This window comes from Micropterus salmoides, unplaced genomic scaffold (genome assembly GCF_014851395.1).
Source record: "Micropterus salmoides isolate LMB-PRFRI ecotype aquatic unplaced genomic scaffold, ASM1485139v1 Ms_hic_scaffold_12, whole genome shotgun sequence".
NCBI lineage: Eukaryota > Metazoa > Chordata > Actinopteri > Centrarchiformes > Centrarchidae > Micropterus > Micropterus salmoides.
In genome coordinates this window covers 3,738,623-3,755,989 of record NW_024040263.1, presented here as the reverse complement: position 1 = coordinate 3,755,989, position 17,367 = coordinate 3,738,623, and the positions used below count along the sequence as shown (strand labels likewise).

At 39.9% G+C, this 17,367-nt stretch overlaps 1 protein-coding gene across 4 annotated transcripts in view; it reads left to right on the top strand.

Annotated features, from left to right (window-relative positions):
* Positions 1–1,403: 1,403 nt before the first annotated feature.
* The window catches only part of sh2d3a (SH2 domain containing 3A), a 19,546-nt gene continuing 3,582 nt past the window's right edge, over positions 1,404–17,367 (top strand). For 2 of the 4 annotated variants that reach the window (XM_038712900.1, XM_038712899.1), the window contains exons 1-14: positions 1,404–1,543; positions 1,766–1,857; positions 1,991–2,108; positions 4,102–4,160; positions 4,294–4,448; positions 11,950–11,989; positions 12,142–12,258; positions 12,865–13,008; positions 13,456–13,754; positions 13,862–13,953; positions 14,692–14,811; positions 15,335–15,492; positions 15,635–15,835; positions 16,539–16,700. In XM_038712900.1, the coding sequence (XP_038568828.1) occupies positions 1,768–1,857; positions 1,991–2,108; positions 4,102–4,160; positions 4,294–4,448; positions 11,950–11,989; positions 12,142–12,258; positions 12,865–13,008; positions 13,456–13,754; positions 13,862–13,953; positions 14,692–14,811; positions 15,335–15,492; positions 15,635–15,835; positions 16,539–16,700 (1,755 nt within the window). In that variant the 5' untranslated portion in view covers positions 1,404–1,543; positions 1,766–1,767. Of the gene's footprint in view, positions 1,544–1,765; positions 1,858–1,990; positions 2,109–4,101; positions 4,161–4,293; positions 4,449–9,709; positions 9,865–11,949; positions 11,990–12,141; positions 12,259–12,864; positions 13,009–13,455; positions 13,755–13,861; positions 13,954–14,691; positions 14,812–15,334; positions 15,493–15,634; positions 15,836–16,538; positions 16,701–17,367 lie in introns of those variants that run through there. The other 2 variants (XM_038712901.1, XM_038712902.1) reach the window with 2 other exon arrangements.

Sequence of the window (17,367 nt, the reverse complement as noted above, 5' to 3'; positions counted from 1 at the left end):
TACTTAAAATTGGCTACCTGGCGACAAACGACAACATACAAACTTTGACTGGGGCAATTTTCTTGCACTGGGAGTACTTTCACTCTTGACACTATAAGTACTTTTGGATAAGAACTCTTCTGTACTGGAGTTTAAATGCAGGACTTGTGTGTGTTATTTATTCTTTCAAAAGCTACATAGTCTTACTTTAACCATCAAAATATGAGGGTGGGACAGTGTACTAAGAATGGTGATGAGGTGAGACAGAGGAGAGGGTGGATATGAGGGAGGGACTGGGGAGAGTAAGGTGCACATCTATAGCAGTTTGTCCAGGTCTTAAGATCCAACCAAACCAATATGTTGTATAGATATTTCTTTACAGATTGAAAATATGTGTTGCTATGTTAGAAGGACAAGATATTGGTGGAGTACAAAATAACTATTTTAAAGTTGCGGCCTTTTCTGCAGTAAATAACAGAGCAAAGGGTGATCTGATATTACTCTACTGACTTCCAACATTTCAAACTCTACGTAAGGAATGTGATCAAAAAGGAAGGGTAGTCTATATAGACATGATTGAGGGGTGGGAAAATAGCATTTATTGATTTGTGGTTTCTAGGTTCACCTTCTGAAGCTTTATCATAACCATCGACACAGGGCAGATGTTGGTGTGAATGCTTTAAACCAGGTTTCCAGATCAAGGACGGTTTGTTTAGATGCCACTCCCTGCACATTCATAAATTTGAGGGATAGATTTTAAAAAAAAAATGGATGCTGACATATCCATAGAATGCACCAAACATTAAAAATGCTTGATCCTACATTACCCATAATGCTCCACAGTATGTCTTGTTAGAAAACACCCTTCCACCCACTTCAATGTTCAATGGCCCCAGTTTGTGACAAGCTGATGATGACATCACCATGACATCATCAAGGGTTATTTTCTCAGATTTAACAAAACTCCACCTTATAATGAGCGAAGTGACCTTTATGTGTTAAATTGGTGGAGTGCCCCTTTAAATCACCAAAAAAAAGCCTGTGTCACTTTTTTCACTTCAACACTAGGTGTCAGCCTCATACACATAACCATTCTGCCTGCTTATTCTGTATCTCCTGACATTAAAGCTGGCAGCCCAGATTGCCAGACACACCACTGTGCATGCATGCCTGTCTCTGACTTGACATGTTGACAGCTGCCTAACAGTTTCACATTTTCATGTCACCTTTCTTGTTTTTCTGAATCTCTATCTCTTTCTCATGACATGCCTCAACCTGCGCTTTGCACTTCCTGAGAGCTTATGCTAATTCCTCCCCCATGATTTGCTGGTTTCTGTGGGATACTGTGTGCTCACTGCACAATCTGATTGGCTTTTTGAGTGACCCTGCAGGTTTGAGGGGGAGCGGGCTTCCACTATTGCCAGAGGTTCCAACTTAGATGAGAGCGGCTGCAAAGAAGGAAGGGAAACATAAAAGAAGTAAGAAATAGTCATTATGAGATAGAAATATTACAAGGAGAAAGAGAAGAGAAAAAAAAGAGAGTGCCTCGGTGGACCTGAAACAGGTAGGTGTTACATTCTGTAGCTGCTACATGGCAGACACAAGGTCTCTCTGCTAGTGAATCTGGTTGGCTGAGTTCTAAAAGTAAGCAGCTGTCAGACTACTCTTTCATTTGTACGTTTCTCAGAAACTTGTACAAAAAACATGTACAAGCGTGTGGTGTGTGTGTATTTGTGTGCATATGTTCTGGTATGTAATCAGTATCTCTTCTGCCTTTGTTGTTCAGACATGAATAATCGCTCCATCGCCTGGTGGCTGAGACAGATCAGCCTGCCCCAATACACCAAGACACTAGAGAGCGAATATTATGGTCTGGAGGTATGTGAATGTGAAAAATTCATCTGTGCTTGTTGATACAACTCCTTTTTTGGTTCTGGGTGCCAATTATGCTTCACAATCCTCAATTTCCCTTTATTTCTTTCTCACTCTCTCTGTTGTTGTGTCTCTCCAGGGTTTGCTGAATGTAACAGATGAAGAGTTGAAGGATGCAGGGATAGAGGATGCAACGCACAGAGAAACCATCCTCAGTCAGCTTTCAAGACACAGACAGAGACTGGACCCACACTCTGGTGACCCTCACATACAAGCACACAAGGACTGGGCAATAATTCAATATTCAAATTCAAATCTAATTAAATGTTTATCAAGTGGAAACATATCCTATTGCGTTGCATCAAAGCCTTACCAACCAGGCTCAGCAGACAACCTGAAAGCGCTAGGCCTAATGTGTGTCAACTGGTTTGTGCTAATTCAGTTGAAACATTGTTGCACTAAACATGCAGCACTAAAACACAAAATCAGCCTTAAGATGAGTCCTGTTTTTTTTAACCTAATCATGAACAGGGTCCATATGTCAAAGCAAGTCTTAAGACCTTCAGTATTTCAGTTTTGTGCTTATTATGTTGTGTATTGCTAATTAATGTGTGGAATCAAATTAGTCCAATAAGTGGGAGAAACAGAGGTTTAATGGAAGCCCAGAAGCTCATTTTTACACTTACCATTTACAGATATCAAATAGTTTTGTCTAATGTAATGCTGTAAAACAGTTAAATACAGTTCATTATGTTGAACATTAGTTTCATTATTTTGTATCATGTTCTGCATGTAGGCTATTCTAAATTTCTGAATTGTGGTAAAGACACCAAAACAATACTTACATAGATACCTTACTTTGATAAATATAAGCACGTTTTTCAGCAGTTAGCACACCGCTAGCTGCTGAAAAACTTTATGGATGGCAACTAGTTGGTCCACCACTTTGTCCAGTCTATACAATGCACTGTCAATGTGTATTTAAAATAGAAACTCAGAATAAGTAAACAAGCTTATAAACCCATCCTTTATTCAATCAATCTACATTCAATACCCGCTTTCGGTACAAGAACATTTTCATTTAAAAAAAAAATGTATTATCATTTACAGCAGATTCTGTTAAGATGCTAATCTTGGATATTAGTTTATTTAGGTTGTTGTTGTTGTTCTGTGCCTAAAGATAAACTCTTATCTTTTAATCATCCTTTTGAACTTGCAGAGAGCAGTATCAATTGAAATCATTCATGCTTAGCATGACACTTTGCACAAGCCGGTTTATCAAGTCAAACACTAAAAAGTAATTAAGGTGTTTACTGGCTTGTTTCTGCTTAGTGCAATTTCAAGAAGATGAAGACGTTGATGATGAATGCCAAAGTCACAAGTTGCAATAATGTTGTTGCAAATAAGGGTATAAATATATGTATTTATTACCCTTCAAAAGTTTGGAATGCCTGCCACAAAATCATGATTTGGTTTTCAGATGGCTGAGAGGAATACTCTGTTTTTTATGGTATTTCATGCTTTTAGGTTGTAGAAAATCCTCTTTACAAATAGATGTTATTTTGTATGAAGATTCCAAAAAAGTAATGTTTTGTGGATGGCGAGCAAAACGCTGTTCAATGGTTCAACCAGAGAGGCAAATGACAGTAGATGGAGTAGACTGCCCAAAGGAGAACAGGTTCCCAAAATATTTAGAGCCCAATTGTAAGCACTGTTGTGGTTCAATAATGATCCAGGGTAACTTACGCCCTTTTGGACAGGAAAAAAAATTCAAAATGACAGGATATTTGGAGAGAAACTCCGCTGTTATGCAACACTTTGAGGACGTCGAAACATTTCAATAGTTTAATTCTTCTTGTGGGGCCCAAATTATTTCAAATGTAAATAACTAACTTGGTGTCTGAATTATTCAGTTTTTATTTGTGTTAAAAATACCCTTCATTGAATGAAAAAAGAAAAACATCAACAGGTGATTCCAAACTTCTGAACTTTTGTATATATCCATGCACACCAATTAAAGGAATAGTTCCAACATTTTGGCAATACCCTTTTTAGCCTTGTGACTGGAAACAGGTTGAAACATTTAGCTCTATCCAAAGATGACAAAATCTACTAGAACATGTAAAGCTCACTGATCAGCACTTTATTTCTTGTTTATTTCAGCTTCATATTTAAATGATGCGCAAGAATTGCCATATTTTCCAAATTGTCATTAAAATATTCCTTTAAAATGTCCTTTTGTCCTCTCAGGTGTGCAAATTGAGCGCAGGGTGAGCCGGAAGTACTCCCTGGGATCGTCTATGGATCTGGTAAGACCACAAAGTTGGCACAGCATCACAACCTTCTGATGGCACAAAACAGTAAACATCTCCTCAGAACAAATGACAATTCAGTCAACAGCTCCACGACGCACAGTATTTTGGTCTCTGCTATTTCCTGCAGGTAAAGCCGAGAAAGGATCTGTTTCGTGAGAGTGTTCTGCCCCGCCTCCAGCGTGTTGACAAAAAAAACAGGGTTTCCGTCTCCTGCTCTCAGCTCCGCCCCCTGAACGAGGACAACACTATCAGTGAGACAGAGCGTTGCCAGGACAAACGCAGGTAAGCAGACCCCCAGTGGGTATTGTGTGTGTGTGTGTGTGTGTGTGTTTGTGAAACAGCATGACAGTGAATGTGTGTGTGTGAGCCACTTTCTCCATGTAGGACACTCATGTTTGGCAAATAATTAACTAGTGCCTCATAAAATCTATGTCAGAGTTTGTAAGGTGAAGTAGGTGCACTCAACAATCAGTCGTCTATAAAAAGGTTAAAAAGACAACATATATGAAAAGCCTTCATGAGAATAATTTAACATCATAATCTTACTTTACTGACTTTCATTGACCAGGAGAACAGAAAACGTTTTCATGATTAACAACACACCTTGGGACACACTTTTGGCTACACTTCCCCTCCAGGACTGAGTGACAACAGCCAGTGTGTGTGTTGTTAATCTTTTCAGCATTAAAGGGCCAGTTCAGCTAAAAAGACTTGTTCATGTTCACTGTATCCCTACACTATTGTTTTACTACTTATTTTTGATCCCAGAGGAGAAATGTGTTCTCTGCAATTAACCCATCCTAATTAGTAGCAGTGGGCAGCCATTATGCAGCGCTTGGGGAGCAGTTCCAAATTTTGGAATCTGCTAAAATGTGGTTGCAATTTAGGCCCTTAAAAATGATTTTCCCTACCATTATATGTGCCTTTTTTACAGCACTTAAGCCAAACAGAAAAACTGCTACGTTTTTTTTTCATTTCATTTACGAGTAGCCTGCTTCTCTTCTCTGCTGTCTGTCCGAGGGCGGACACACACACATGCGTGCGCACCAACATACCAAAGTTGGCACGCTAGCCACAGCTCATCACTTCAAAAAACTCTCAAAAGTGCTACCACATCGCAGATGAAACATGCAAGCTGGTTGAAAACTTTGTGGCTGTGTAGGCGGAGCAGATATTCCGAAAAAATAAAAAGCTACTTTGAGCAGCATATGGAGGCTTTACTCCAGAGGATCAGTAATCAAGTAATAACCTATTTAATATTGGACAATTCACAGTACAAGTACTGCAACAGTTGTGAATTGTCTCCATAAATAATTTCACGTACATTTGAACATTTCTATTTGCACATAGTTGATACATCAAATTAATTGATATTGATTACATTTTTTATTTACTTTTATGGAGTTGAAATTGTATTTTTTTTAGCCTACATGCTCTATCTGCTTAAATTGTGCTTAAATTGTAAAACACAGAATTCAGGAAAATTAAAGTGGAAGACACAGACTCTGGGAAAAAATAAAAGGTATCTGGTAAAAATTATAACGGATTTCAGAGGGCTCTACAGCTCCCAAGAAGTGAAGCCAAAACATCTTGATCTTCCCCCGCTGGCTGGTTGCAGTATAGGTCATAAACCCCGCCCCCTCCATGTTAGAGAATGAAAAATCAATGCAGATTTTTCCCAAAGATGGTTTCTTTCATTTAGGGTAGTTCTTATCATTCTGATGTAAGTTCAAGTGTTCATTTTTCTGATAAGTTTGGTTTTAACTTCTTATTTGACGCTATAAAAAAGGGGGTTTCACGTCACAGATGAGCCCGGCTTGTGAATGAGTCAGCAGGATGGATGGACAGGACCTCAATACTGCGGCTCCAACCCTGATCACTGCTGCACAGCCTCTTGCTCCAAATGGTGTTATTAAACCATGTCACCAGTGCACGATGACAATGCCCATATCCAGGATATTTGGGCTTAATTGTTGTACAGTGGGAGGAAGTGGGAGGAGTACAACTGCAGTCCTCCCTGCTGAGGCCCCCAGTGTCTGTGAGGCATTGGGTTTGAGCATGACCTCCCTCCTGAGGCCCCAAGTTTATTCAGAATTTCTTAGACAAGGGCACCACTGCACTGAACGTTGAGAACCGTAGAGGTTAGCGAGTTACCTAATATTAGCTTGCAGTTTACGGCATACAGCCTGTGGTGCTCATTAGTCACCAGCGTCTACCTTTCTAACAAATTAGCAAGTTAGTATGTCTGGTTATTTAGTAATGCTATAGCTGATCACTGATGATTGTGCATTTATTGCTATATCACATTCAGTTATTAATGAATAAATGATTTGTTTACGTTACATCATCTAACCAGTGGGGTGATAATACCTGCATGAAAGGGGCTTGAGGAGAGAGGTCAGAGTAGCCAGTGTAGAGAGGTCTGAGGTTCTGAAGTTGGACCCCCTTAAGGAGGAAGTGGAGACATGGCATCCATCTTTAGTCTACCTGTGGTGCAAGTTACTGGAGCAACCCAGCTGCCAAACTAGGGATGCACCGAAATGAAAATTCTTGTCTGAAGCCGAAAATAATGAAAAAATTTGTCTAATGCAGAACAAGTCCATTTATTTTGCCTTATTTTTTTTTTTTTACCATTGCATAAATTAAATAGTCAGAATATGCTTTAGGATTTGGAGAGACTATGGTGGGTGGGTCCGAGGAATGAGAGGGTTTGGTAAAGTGCCCGTTTAATGTACACATGTAATATGTTTTATACTTTCTGTGAATATAATCCAATTAATCTTATTTTCATATTGTATATAATAATAATAATAATAATCCTTATTTGTAGAGCACTTTAGAGTGCTTTAACAAGAGTAAAGAATAATACAAAAAAGATAAGAGCATGAAAATTTTATATAAAATTTGTAAAATACAATAAAATAAAAGGGATAAAATAAAGTCAAATAAGATCGGGAAAAGCTCTCCTATAAAAGTATGTTTTAAGAAGGGACTTAAAAGAGTTCACTGACTAGATAGACACCTTATTTTGAAGAACAGACGTTGTCACAAATGTAACCTTGCACTAAATTCATCAAGTCCGACCCAACTTGATAAATAATGTTGTATGTGGTTCTACTATCGCATAATATGAAGACTTCATAGCCTCTCTTCAGGTAGAACTCTCATCAGGGGTGTAGGTATAGACAGTGCAGACAGTGCATCCGCACTGGGGCCCAAACTGTATTGGGGGCCCTTGACTGGAGCGGCCCCCACCGTGTAACGAGCGGGTTTTTATCAGTGACATGGTAAAATACATCACGAATCCATCATGAATAGTAAATAACCATATCATCTTCAACTACATTGCCCAGGGTGATCAACTGCTATATATACCCTCATATATGCACATCCCCCTTTGCCGTGGTATCAGACACCACAGACTTTTGTGTGTAAAACTACTGACAGTCAGTAGTCAGTAGACCAGTGCAAGCCTGTCAGCTCGCACTGGTCCGTTTCAGTGGATTTGACTACTGACAGTCAGTAGTTTTACGCACAAAAGTCTGTAGCAAGCAGTAGGCTATAAAGGTATACAAAATATATAAAAATAGTTATTTTCTTTGGTATTCGTGTCACATACCTACATATGCAGTGATGATTGCTGGGTAATATGTAAATGACTTCCCAATCTTAAGTTTGTATTTGATCATTTGACAACTGACGACAAGACTACAGAACGCAAAATCTGACCAGTAGACTAACAGAGCACATGTGCAAGCTGGAAGTCGACGCTATGCACACATAAAAGTAGTTTCAAGGAGAGACAGGAGAGAAAAGAACATGAGGAGAGGGTTGCAAAGCTCCAAAATAAGATTGTTTTGGATCACTGAGGACATTGTCAAAGATCTCGCTCAATCCAGGCTCGTCGGATGCCTTTTAAATAGGTGAGTAACTTTACAAGTATTTTTTCAGTGGATGTGTTGTGGCTGCCGTGCCGCTGTTTTACAGGCTGTTATCATTTCGTGGTCAGGTCGCCGCTGAGTAACTGTTCAGTTGTGTGGATGTGCGTGGATGTGCGTGACTGTGTGCGCTGTAGCTGGCCTGTTTCCAGAACATGGTGTTGTGTTATGAGTTGGCCACTTTTCTTTCTTATTCAGCATCATAATGTCTTGCCTCTCTGTCGAAGAGGAATGTGGTTGTCGTGATTCGGGAGGTTATTGTGCTGAAGTTGCCCGAAAAAGTCTGCATCTTTTGTGGACACCTGCTGCACTCAGCTGTTTGTAGTGACGTTTCAGGATTATGACAATGACAGCACTGGCCATGCTCCTTATAACTTTCTCTTTGTCTTCTGTACTTTGCAAATACAAAAGTCTAGTGACACAGTCCGACTCTAAAATTCATCACATGATGGTACTTTACTTTAGACTGCTGCGTCCAGGCGCACGCAACACAGCTGCTGCAGCAACAGCATGTTGGAGTGAGGTACACACAAAGACAACTGTTGAATTTAATATGTTAATATGGAAAGAAATTAATTTTAGGAGCTTTAAATTAGGTATTTATTGCTTATCAGTTGTTAAACTGTGGCAAAACAAGCAAATAAGGCACATACATTTGCCAATATATGGTTCTCTTCTAGACACAAACGCAGGGTGTGCTTTGTAATGGTGTAGCCCAAGGGCCCATCATAACAGCCTGCACTGGGGCCTGTTGTTACTACCTTATGCCGCTGACTCTCATACTGCCACACTTGTCTTGGTAAAGAGAGAAAATGACAGGATAAAGTTGCTAACCTGCACTGGTCCGTTTCAGTGGATTTACCATAAAGGCTTGAATACCTGTGCACTTCTAATTGAGGTCCGGCTAGCTTAATCGCCTTCTCACAAACGAGTGAGTTCTCATAAACACGATCAGGACATCCCCACTTTAGGCTGAGGGCTTTGACTTTCCAACAAGAAATGTAGCCACTTCATGCAGATGCTCCTAGAGAGCCCCAGACCAATGTCTGATGTTGCTTATGAATTATATGTTATTTTTCACTACACATAAAATCCAAATTATTGTCATGGCTAGATAATACAGCCTAAGAGATAAGTGAAACAATACTGTAGGTTTTTTGTGTAATTTGGGCGCACATCCCTTTAATCTAGTTGTAGGCCATATATGTTGTTTCCTTTCAAAGATAACTGGGTTATACAACTGACAAGTAGGCCTGATACTATTAGGGTATAAATGGAGGCTGTCAAGTTCAGGCACATCTCTGCTCATCAGTCCTAAACTGCTGAATGCTGAAAGTCCCAGAGGTTGTAAGCCTAACATGTAGGTTTCAGTGAAGAAAAGACAACGTTTGAAAAGACTAAATCAATCCCATATGTGGGATTTACCATCACATTCCTCTCTGTGCAGCTACCTACCAAATAATACTGACTGCAGCCAGGTGATGTTTTAGCTCCGCTTGTGTCGGTATCCGAGGAATGCCGGGCAGATAGCGGTGTGTTTCAGCACCAGGGCCGGGGGCGGGGGAAAGGAGGACTTGGGATAACGTGTGGGAACTCGTCTGAAACTGCGCAAGGAAGGCGAGGAGACGAGGAGAGAGGGACGAGAAGGGGGCTGGGAGGGACCGGAGCGCAGAATTCACAGCTGTTGTTTGGCGATGTTAGTTTGGACCACAAACCGTAAAACATGTCTGGAACGGGTGAACTGTGAAGAGGAACGACAGGTAAGGCTGTTCGTGGGGTTTTGAACAGCTGATAAGTTCGTTCGTTAACGCGAGACTTCCGTTATTTTAGACCTACTGTTGTTTTAATTTTAACAGGACTTTATGAAAATTCACTACTACTTTGGAAATCTCGAGCTGTTAAAATGTCGATTGTAGTCTTTTCAAACCAAAAAAGTCGACAGATAACATTATTTTAGTTACTTCTTGCTATCTGTTGCCTTGCCAGATAACGTCAACTAACTTACCTGTTGCACAATTTTGAAGCACTAGCGCTTAGAAAACCAAGTTACATCAAAAGAGGCAAATTAAAAGTAATTAGACCACAGTAACGCTAGCTATTAGCTTTAAAGTATTAGATTACACAGAAATACCAGTTGGATGGTGAATATTTACAGAATCGTTTGAAATATAGATCTGCAAGTGTGGTGTCAGGGAGCATTACTCAATTGGTGCTCTCCAGCACATTGCACAGGTGTTTCTTTGGGCCAACGCCCCTCAAACAGGATGTTGCACCCTCTTAGCTCAAACAAATCTTAAAACTGATTTATCTGGATTGCTGTGTATTTATGTTTTAGTCTGTCAGAGTGTATGTTGCTGTTGTCCTGATTTATTTTAACTGTAAATATACAGTTGAAACGGTTTTCAAAGAAGTGTTGATAACATTTTGAATGATGAGTAAACTAACTATAGGAGACACCTCTGTATAATGCTATACACTTTATACTAAAAATGATATTGTATTTTATTTATAGAGTGCTAGCTGTGGGAATTTGCCGTTTGTCTTTGTCTTACTATAGTAAAGTGAATATCTTTGGGTTTCCAACTGTTAGACATTTTGTCACAAAACAAGCAACATGAAGACACAACCTTCTGTTTTAGCACAGCTGTAGCTACAGTGCCATTGAGGACACTAAGGTCATGTTCTTGTTGTTTTTCTGGGAGTTGGGAGGTTTTAACAGCCTTGGGGGGCTAGAAGGCCTACAGTTTAAAACTTACATGTGGCAGGCAGTTTTTAGACTGATTCCCATCATTTTGGAGCGTAAGTATTCCTCCACTAGAAATGTATTCCTGTCAGCAGGAATTTATGTTGTGGAATAACATGGTAAATCTGTGATTTTCTTAGGAAGCTTTCCTAGGAATAATCATAAAATTTGGTACTAATTATGAAAATAATGGAAAATGGACAGGCATTATTTTTGTTCAAGCTTTAATTTAAACCAACACAACTAATCTATATGGTGTTGTTGATATCCTTTTTAAAATAAAAAACTGCTTTAAATATTGCAGAAAATATAATTAAGCAGCAAACTCAATAAATAAGATGTAAACTTTTGTTTTGGTGTCTGGGGGCTGGTGTTCGAAGACTTGACTAATGACCTCAGCATTTCTAGTATCCTGGTATGGCCTTGTTGGTGTGATAACAAGGGGCCTGGTTATGTTTAGGGAATTTATTTTAACAGCACCACATCTTGCGGTCTCCAAAATTATCATACAGTTGAATCAACGCTAAAACAATTTCAAAAACACCTTAACACTATAGCCATCATGGAAGTAGGATTTATTGCAGGACTGTTATATTTGACTGAATTAGTTGTGGTAAGTATACCTAATAAATTGAAAACTAAACAGAAGTATCAAAGCTTGTGTGTTTTTATACTTCAGTGGATGTTAATAGAATATTCCGGGCCAAAGCAGGGTAAACAAGTAAAACTCACACCACTGTTTATGCACATCCCTCCAGCAATCCCAGAACACATGATTTGTTCCACATTGTTTCCGTGTGTTCACTCACGGTGAGGAGATGGCTGGGAGTTATCTAGTTGAGCCCTGTTGTGAGTTTCTCTGTGAGCCTTGTGTTTAGAGGCCGGAAGGTGGAAGCTTGGGGAGGAAGGAAGATGGAAAAAGAAGCGGGCTATTAAAAGTCCCTCAGTTTGTGTGTGGTGTTAATGACAGACCCAGACCTTGGCATTGGCCTTCCATCCTTGCACTGTTCATATTCAAAAGGGGAAACATGGCACCATCATCTGTGGCTCCCTAAAGTTTAGTTTATTAGCTCCAAATCACCTCTATTCTTATGTCTTTCAGCAAGAGGAGAAGTGTCAGCACATACCTCAGCCAGCTGAAGGTAAGAGGTTGACAAATGGCGTCTCTCTCTCTCATTTACTGCCTCTTTTTTCTACATATTTTCCTTCATACCCTCGCACATAAAACATGTGAGCACAGAAAACATGCAGAATAGCTATGGTCTCTGCTTGGCTGCTGCTGTGTGTGTTGTAGCTGTTTGGTGGTCGGAGAGAGATGGACTCATTTAAGAAGGAGCTGGAGGAGGAGCTGAAGCTCAGCACTGAGGACCTGAGGAGCCATGCATGGTATCACGGACTGCTGAGCCGAGAGGTGCTCATTGGACCATACTATTCTGGTTGTATTTACACAAACAGCTAGCCTTCCAGCACCTCTAATGCTTACCAAAAAACCATGTCGTTTTATTGTTTTTACTCTTTGTTTTTTGTATGGATTAAACTAATGAACAAGGTATAATGTGTTAATTGTTGCTCTTTAGAGGGGCTGGTAGGCAGATTTTGTTACCTTTGGACATAGCCTGGCTAGCTGTTTCCCCTTGTTTGCAGTAGTTATGCTAATTTAAGCTAACCTGCTGGTGGCTCAGGTTTCATATGGTCAGTGTTTATTAGGAACACCTAGCTAAATTTAATGCAGTCTAATAGAACAGTCTTGCAAGAAATCCTACCTTCATGAAGGTTGTATTGTATTAGGCTGCATTCGTTAAACTGACACCATACAGATATGAGAGCGTATCAATCTTCTCATCCAACTCTCAACAAGAAAGCAAATACATGTAATTCCCAAATTGTTGAACTATTGCTTTAACCTTTTGTGCATTATAGGCAACATACAGTGGGCCTAAGTTAAATAGAGTATGGTGACAACACACGTGAACCTCTATGCACAGCTGACCAACTTAATCTGCTGACTTGTCTCCAGGCTGCCGAGTCTCTGTTAGAGAAGGATGGAGACTTCCTGGTCCGAGACTCAAGCTCTGCCCCTGGTGACTACGTTTTGAGCTGCTTTTGGAAGAAAGGGCCCATGCACTTTAAGATCATACGAGTGATCCTTCGTCCCAAAAAGGTGCGTCTATAGTACGTTATGTGTGTCCATGTTCTGCGAGTGGGGGATAGTCGATTAATTCTTTAATCAACAATGCCAAACATTCACTCATCCCATCTTCTTAAATGTGAGGATTTTAGGCTTTGTCTTTATTTTATATCATTGTTAAATTAATCTTTTTATTTTTTTTGCTTGTTGGTTGAGCAAAAAAAGCAAACAAAAGGTTTGATAAAAAAATTTTTTGGACATTATGATGCTTTTTTAAAACTTTGTTATGATTCTGGGTCACAATTGTAATTATAAGGAATCCAACCTGACCTCCGCTAAGCTGCAAGCTACAAGCCACCTTTGTAGCCTCTTGGGGATCAGTAAATGTGAGTGAGTGACTGATTGATTTTTGTTGGTCTATGACTTTAAAGGCTCTGCTTGATAAGTGTGTGTGTGTGTGTATCTCCGTCTGTGTGACAGGGCTACTCTCGGGAGCTGTTCCAGTTTGAGGAGGATCGCTTTGACAATGTTCCTGCTCTGATCCGATTTTATGTGGGCGGGCGTCGGCCCATCTCTCAGGCCTCAGGCGCTGTGGTCTTTCACCCAATCACACGGACCCTTCCTCTGCGTGTCATCACAGAGCGACATGCAGAGTCCAAAAGCAGCAATAGCAGCAGCAGTAGAGGTGCAGGTGGCGAAAAACACACTGAAGCCAACAAAAGACGCAGCTTCTGCTCTTCGCACATTGACACACTGCAGGTCATCAATCCACTGCTAAGGTGGGAAGAAGTCTGTTGAAATGTAGTGTAGTATTATGCGCTGAAACACACTGCACATACACAAAAACATATAAATATACTCATGAACTTTATTTTCTGTGTGGCAGGAGTGGAAGTCAACCTGCTAACTTGGAGAATGTGGGACGGAGGCCTTCACTTCAGTCTGCACAATCTGACAGCAACCTACGGACTGGAACTGGTACATTATCATAAACGTGCAGCCTATACATGTGTCTGTCACTCCTAACCCCTAACGTCCACTGGATGCGGCTCCATCACAGGTGCCAGAGACAAATACACTCTATTGTATCTCATTCTAGCCACCGTGCTGTCCGCCAGACACGAGCAGAGGGCCGTGTTTGTGACTAGAGGGGCTCTTCTTTCCAATTTTCTTTCTATTTCTGCCAGAGCAGCTCGCTGAAGCGTCAAATTCGCTTGTAAATGTATATAAATACCAATATTTTACTGACGGTTGGCATGAAATTAATATTTAAGGATGCATTTTCTTTGTTTCTTTGTCTTTTGCACATATAGCATAACTTGTTTTCCAACTGCTAATTCACACTAATCAGGAAATACAGATACAACATGAAGATAAGGACAATGTGCTATGTAGGAGTTGAGTACAGCCCATTAAGGACCTGTTGCAAAGTTGTTTTTAATATGCTTGTAAAACACAAAAAAAAATCAGCAAAACAACTCTAAACAGTATTGGATTTTAACTGCGACAGAGTCATGGCTAAGCTGTTGCACAACCCGAAACGCATCCAGTGGACATTTGGGGTCAGCCTCCTGTCCTGCATGGACAGCCTATATTGTATTTCTAAAACTGATTTGAGAAGGTAAAGTATAGTTAAACTATCATCAGAATACACAGGAAAACACAAAATCACTGTGTTGTACTTTCAACTTTCTGCTGTGACTTTTCCTCCTCCAGGTGTTCCACAGAACACTCAGTCAGAGGACACTGGCCCCGCCCCCATCTCCCCTGTGTTTCGCACAGGCAGCGAACCCCTTCTGAGCCCACAACCACGACACACACGACCCTGTCATCCAGGTAACTGGCAAACATGCCTGCATATTTTAGGATACATTCCTAAAAATATCCCTCACACCAACACCTTGTTAATAAAATCATTGAGGACCATGTTACTGCAGAAAACAAAACTAAAAAGAAATTTTGGTTCATTTTGGTTAATAAAACGGTAATGCTTCATTTTAAGGATCATTAATTTCAGTTATTTCATAAAAGGTTCCCTGGAAAGAACTATTTAGTTTAACAGGTAAAATAGACACAAAATTGGTATTTTAATTCAGCAAGTTTAGTTTATAAGTGATTGTTAATTTTCAGAGGAATTTAACTATAAGAAATGCAAAAAAAAATGTTTTGGAAATTAGAGATGTTTGTTTCAGAGCTTTCACTTATGATCTATTTCTAAGATCCTGGTTATGGCTTCAGGGGCTGAACTTGTGTCTGTGAATGAGTGAGCAGTTGAAGGGTACAAGTATTGTAGCAGCACCTCCTCCAAAAATGGAGACTGCCAATGACACACACAGAACTTGGTCCTTCATCCTTGCAGGTGGTGGTGTAACTTTACGAGGTTCAGATGGACAGCTGCACCCCAGAGCTCCTCCTAAACCTCTCAGGGTCTCTACTGTCTTTGCCAACGCCATCCCTCCCCCACCCACAGACCGGGACTATGACCCCTCCTCTTTCTACGATGAACTGGTCATCCAGGTAAAGAACTCATCACAAATCACATACAACTCAGTTGATGTTTTTTTCTTGTCATTTCTCTTTATAGTTGGGGAAATGAGGAAGGCCTTACAGGCTATCTGTAAATCCTCCATGGAGAGTTTATGTCCACTTGCTGTTCCAGGTGCCACAGTCTGGGCGGAAAGGTCATGTGGACCGACTTCGTGCAGAGGAGAAGTGGCAGAGCCGCGCCCGCCTCACAGAGACTTCCTTTGGGTTTCTGGAGGCTCAGCAGAATGAAGCATCATCACTGCTGCCGTTTGACATGGTGTTTCAGAAGAACACGACAGAGGAAGTGAAGGACTGGCATTTTGAAAAGCCACATGTTTGTATACATTTTTATTTATTTTTTTTACACAGTTTTTTTAGTTTTCATATTTGCTTCTGTTTTAAGTAAAGAAGAAAGTGATACGACGTTTTAAAGGACTACAGTCAATCAATTATCAAGAAAATAATTTTAGATTAATAAGTTTAATTTCAAATAAAAATAATCAACTCGATGTTAAGTCTGATCGATTACACAATTCTGCAGACATTTTCATATCAAATAGAAACTAAAGTATAAGTGATTTGCAGTAAAGATGGTGATGCTGAGGATTATAATTTGGAAATGTGTGTAGCTAGTAATCTGAATTACACTGCATATCTAAAACCACAGCAACATAAAAGGAAACTGACCTTGACCACCTGGACCTTGACTTTTGTTAAAACTGACACATTCTTGAGAAAATTAATGCATCAATCCTCATGTTGTTTCTAACCTGTGATGACTTATTTACTGATTGTCTTTTTGCCACTAGGTGTCAGAGTGAAACTGCCTGGACAGTTTGTAACAGCTGTCTATTTCAAAAGTGCTCCATAAAGTTTTTATTATTATTTAGAAATAACAGCCTCAGAATACAGTCAGTGGCCTCGGTAATTAACTATGCTGTGGAAATAAGTTGAGCATTGCACACCTACAATATGTAACAGCAGTTGTGTGGTCAGTTGTTTACTAATGTTGTAATATCCTTCCTACATCATCACAGATGGAGTTAGAATCGTGTTTCCAGTTGGACCAGTTTCAGTCACTGCTCTTGCCGGAGAACAACCGGCCTCTAGAGCCCAGTGTCCTGCTGGCACTCAAAGAGCTCTTCAACCGCTCTAACGCCAACACAACTGCTCTCCACATGCTCAGTGTTGACTGCCAGGTAGCTCTCAACTTTAACTTAGTCAAGTTGATCTTCAGAATCAATATATGCTTTATTTGTGTTGTTTATACACCTGATAAATGCAATGCAAAACAAATATGCAACATCCTAACAACTTTTCAGATCAAATGCAAATAATAGGCTAAAACTACCATATTCCTTATGATTTAAATTGCTTCAGATTGCATTTCAGTCCTTATGCCCAATCATATTTTTTTGTATGTTAAATCTTGAACTGAGGGTGTGTGGAAATCCCTGTTTTGTGCTCCAGCCATCTTGGAGTATCTTAAAATTATAAATTGAAACTGAAACATGTTTCAGGCACCAGGCTATTGCTTTGAGATAGACATAAAAATATGTGAACCTATCCTTCACTGTGACGGTCCATTAAGAGATTTTATATTTTCTGCATTCCCTATAAAATAGTGGTTTTCATCCAGGCATACATCACATTACTATGACAAAAAAACCCTCACAGTATCCTGTCAGGAAAGAGATTTTAGAGGGCTGTTACCAAAAGACAAAATTCAGCAGTCTATATCGACATAAAGAAGGGTAGCAATTATATAAAAAATAGGAAATTTGATAAATGGCTTTTATTCTTAGATTTCACAAAAAGTGAAGAATTCACTGAAGTCCAATGATGGTTTGTGAAGTGACGTTTTCA